Genomic DNA, 3,825 nt, shown 5'->3' on the forward strand with positions numbered 1-3,825 from the left:
GACTCAGCCTTCAACCGAACCCCCGACGCAACCACCTACACAACGCCTAACACATCCCCCAATTCAACCCCCTACCCAAGCTCCGACTCAACCTGCAAGTCAACCTTCAACTCAACCCCCGACACAACCACCTACTCAACCTCTGACTGACCTGGCAACTCAACCACCAACCCCACCCCCAACTCCACCCCCAACTGCACCTCCAACTACACCCCCAACTCAACCCCCAACTGAACGTCACACTCAACCCCTGCCTCAACATACGATTGAGCGCATGGTAGAAGGGGAAATAAGACAGTCTTCGTCTTCAACCGAACCTGCAGTTTTCCTTTTTACGACACTCTCAACCGTTGTTCCTACTCAACCCCCAACCCACACGTCGACCGAGCCCCCAACGCAACTTACCTCACTCTCAACATTTAGACCTTCAACGCCATCTCCGACCATTCTCCCAACCCAACGTACGACCCGACCCGCCGTCGAATACACAACTCCATTGATGACGAAGCCTCCGCCTCAACCCTCCACTCACTCGCCCACCAGACTCGCCACAACTCAGCCCGCAACGTACCCCCCCTTTTCACAGCCTACTTGGCCACCAGTTGAACGCGACTTGTGGACCTCTCCTTTCACTCCTCGATTTACTATCCGGACTACCACGCCGACAACGACTCAGCCACCCACAGAGCCAAGCACGCAACCACCGACTCAACCACCAACACAACCAAGCACGCAACCTCCCACTCGACCACCTACTCGACCTCCTACTCGACCTCCTACTCGACCTCCTACTCGACCACCGACTCGACCACCGACTCGACCACCGACTCCACCACAGACTCCACCACCCACAGAACCACCGACTCCACCACCCACAGAACCGCCCACACAACCACCTACAACACCGGCTCCAACTGAACCTTCCACAAGAGCCACGACGAGGCCCACGACAAGACTGACGAGACCAACGACCAGGCCGACGACGAGGGCAACACGGCCACCGACGCGGCCACCAACAAAGCCACCGACGAGGCCGCCAACCAGGCCACCAACGAGGCCACCAACACGGCCTCCTACGCTGCCGCCAGTGAGGCCCACACCCTCGCGGACACCCGAGGACAGCAAGGCTGTGAGAAGAAGAAGGCCGTCGGACGACTACGACGAAGACGACGAGGACGACGAGGACGACGAAGGAGACGACGACGACGATGAGGACGACGATGAGGACGACAACAGTTCTGACATCAGTTCAGATGACTATTGAGAGTGCATCTCGTCCGTAGAAGAGTTTGTGCTTATGTCTTTTAGCGAATGTCCTTGCAGACGAGAAAATGCACCCGACTATGGCGATGTCACAAAACTGATATCATAATGAGCTCCACTTATAATTGAAACATGTAGCTATTGGACAGGTGTAACCGAGGTGGTCTCAGCCAGTCGGTTGTATTTTCTTGTCGCCGGTCGATTCGAGTGGAGGTACACCCGTGATGTGAATGCTAGTCGAGCTGCGCGGCCCGGCGTGGTGTGGGGGACACTCTGAAGTGCGGCACACTCATACCTTGTCGGCGTTTTCGTGCCTTCGTACCTTATCGTAAGACGGTTTGGCGTTAGTGTCGGTCTTGAAGAAAAGATGTACATTTAATAATTTTGTTGTTGTAGTAATAAGTCAAGTTATCAGATTGTAATATTACTTTTTCACGTGGATAAAACGGAGTACAAAATAAAATTTAATACCTCCAAGTGCTGGTCCCTCCAATAGGCTGCAAGACCCAACCAACCCCAATGTAGCCGAAAGGCCAGTCGTGCCGCTGCAAACCATCCTCCCCCCGACCCACTCACATTCGCATCCATCACACCTCTCATATCATGTCATTCATGTGCTGTTTTCATGAGCGGTCCAAGCGCTTCGCACGTGGCGTTGGGGTTGGTTGTGGTCTAAGTCCTTCCCCTCCACTGCCTCCATGATTGGAAGAAACCTCACAACACTAACAACGTAAATTTTTATATTTTTTCAAAAAAATTAGTTGGAACCATTTCGTAGTTTTTTTAAAGTCCAGAAAATGTGTAAATTTTCAATTACATTTTCAATTACATTTTCAAGTTTTTACTGAGAAAATTCAGTCTTGTTTACATCTATTCATGACATATTATGATTGGTGATAAGCTGCAGAGCTACTCATGGTTACACAAGACCACACAAAACAAATGAAAACGGTGAATAGGGCTCTCTCTAATAATTACAAGGACATGAACACACTCTGCGTCCTACAGTAATCCACGAAAGGTGAGGCATACGTGCATTAATCACGCAGCAGATCAACTGCACGAATAGATGCAGATGTTTATAGATGGCTGTTCTTTAAACCGCGTTATGCTGTCAGGTGGCGGCGGGCGGCCCGGGGGCGGGTCCCGGCGGGGGCTTCAGGGAGGCCGACGACGTCCCCCTGCACATCGCCCTGGCGCTGCTCTGCATCTGCCTGCTTGCCCTGGCCGTGGCGGCTGTCAACAGGCGGCGCATCGCCAAGTTCATGAACTCCGGCGACGATGGTAAGCGCACTGGCTGGCGACGCACTGGACAGTAGTGGGTCGGACCGTTCACAAAACGAAGTTTTATTGCTGTTTCTGAAGTGTTGACATTCGAGGTGCTGGTCAGAGTACCACGCGCCTAGAAAACTCTGCCGCTTTTGTCAGTTGTACTGTACGGCATTTGTGAATGGGGCGGGTTCACAGTTACGCCCAGAAAGAACGCGTCCGTCTTTTCTCATACGTATTCGGCAAATTACGGTGAGCTCGGCGCCTGCGAGACTCATGGTAGGCCACCCCGCAGTACCCGCGTGCACTCCAGGCACGATGTTGCCTACCCACCGGGCGCTATGAAAGCATGCGTGCTGACGCTGAACTACGTTTGCATGACGGAGTACTTATCCGGATGATTCCAATGCGGGGTGCAAACGGTCAGGGACAATGGACAAACCAGCACCCGCAAAGCTCAAACCACACCTGCATGCCTTATAGCGCAACTAGTGTGGAGGGGCTTTTCAAGCCACTTGTGGTTATTCATTACCTATCACCCCCGCCTTTTTTTCCGGAGCAGGTTGGGACTCGGAAACGGCTGTGCGGTGCAGTGTCGCCGGTGAGGACGCGAGAACGATTGGCACCCCACTAGGTAAGGCTCGACTTCCACAAGTCTTCACCGTGAGCATATGTCAGTGACGAGACCTCATGCACCATTACTACTACTCACACTGGCTCGAGCCGTCCATAGCTCCATCTCACTCGACCACATCAAGACTTTCATGCTTGTCCTTTTCGTTGTGCCAGGCCTCATGTGGGGCGACTACGACAGTCCGCCCTCGCCCGTGGCCGTGGGACTCTCCAACGGGGTGGTGCGCGACCCTCTCGCCGAGCAGCTGGCGGCGCAGACGAGCGACCCGGAGCACATCTACCAGGAGATCCGGCCGCACGGCCACCAGAACGGCGGCCCTGTCGTGCTGCGGGGCCTGAGGGCATCGTCGGACGCCTTCCAGTGAACGGTGAAGTGACTTTTTTACGCCAAGATGTGTGTGGACTCGTCGTGCGACGTTTACGTATACGGACATAAAATAGAGTGGCTTTTCACTGCCGAATATTGTGTCAGGCGTCAGACTATTACCTAGTCCACGAATAGTTTTGATGCTTGTCAGAGTTTACGTAAGTCTGATAGTGTTAAGGAAGCGCGGCCAAGTGTATTTTTCTAAAACCAAGACAAACTAAACAAAAAAAAGAATGACCGCAGAACTTTTGTACATAGACCAGAGAGGTGAACATATAAAATAAGAAATAACG

The 3,825-nt window shown here is 52.9% G+C and overlaps 1 protein-coding gene across 1 annotated transcript in view; it reads left to right on the forward strand.

Moving 5' to 3' along the window:
* LOC113205350 (mucin-2-like) overlaps nt 1–3,766 on the forward strand; it is a 20,249-nt gene extending 16,483 nt beyond the window's left edge. Inside the window, exons 5-7 of the mRNA XM_052269608.1 lie at nt 2,382–2,547; nt 3,095–3,166; nt 3,322–3,766. Coding sequence (XP_052125568.1) covers nt 2,382–2,547; nt 3,095–3,166; nt 3,322–3,530 — 447 coding nt within the window. The 3' untranslated portion in view covers nt 3,531–3,766. The remainder of the gene's footprint in view (nt 1–2,381; nt 2,548–3,094; nt 3,167–3,321) is intronic.
* Nucleotides 3,767–3,825: the final 59 nt, after the last annotated feature.

This window comes from Frankliniella occidentalis, unplaced genomic scaffold (assembly GCF_000697945.3).
Source record: "Frankliniella occidentalis isolate FOCC.00 unplaced genomic scaffold, Focc_3.1 Scaffold97, whole genome shotgun sequence".
NCBI lineage: Eukaryota > Metazoa > Arthropoda > Insecta > Thysanoptera > Thripidae > Frankliniella > Frankliniella occidentalis.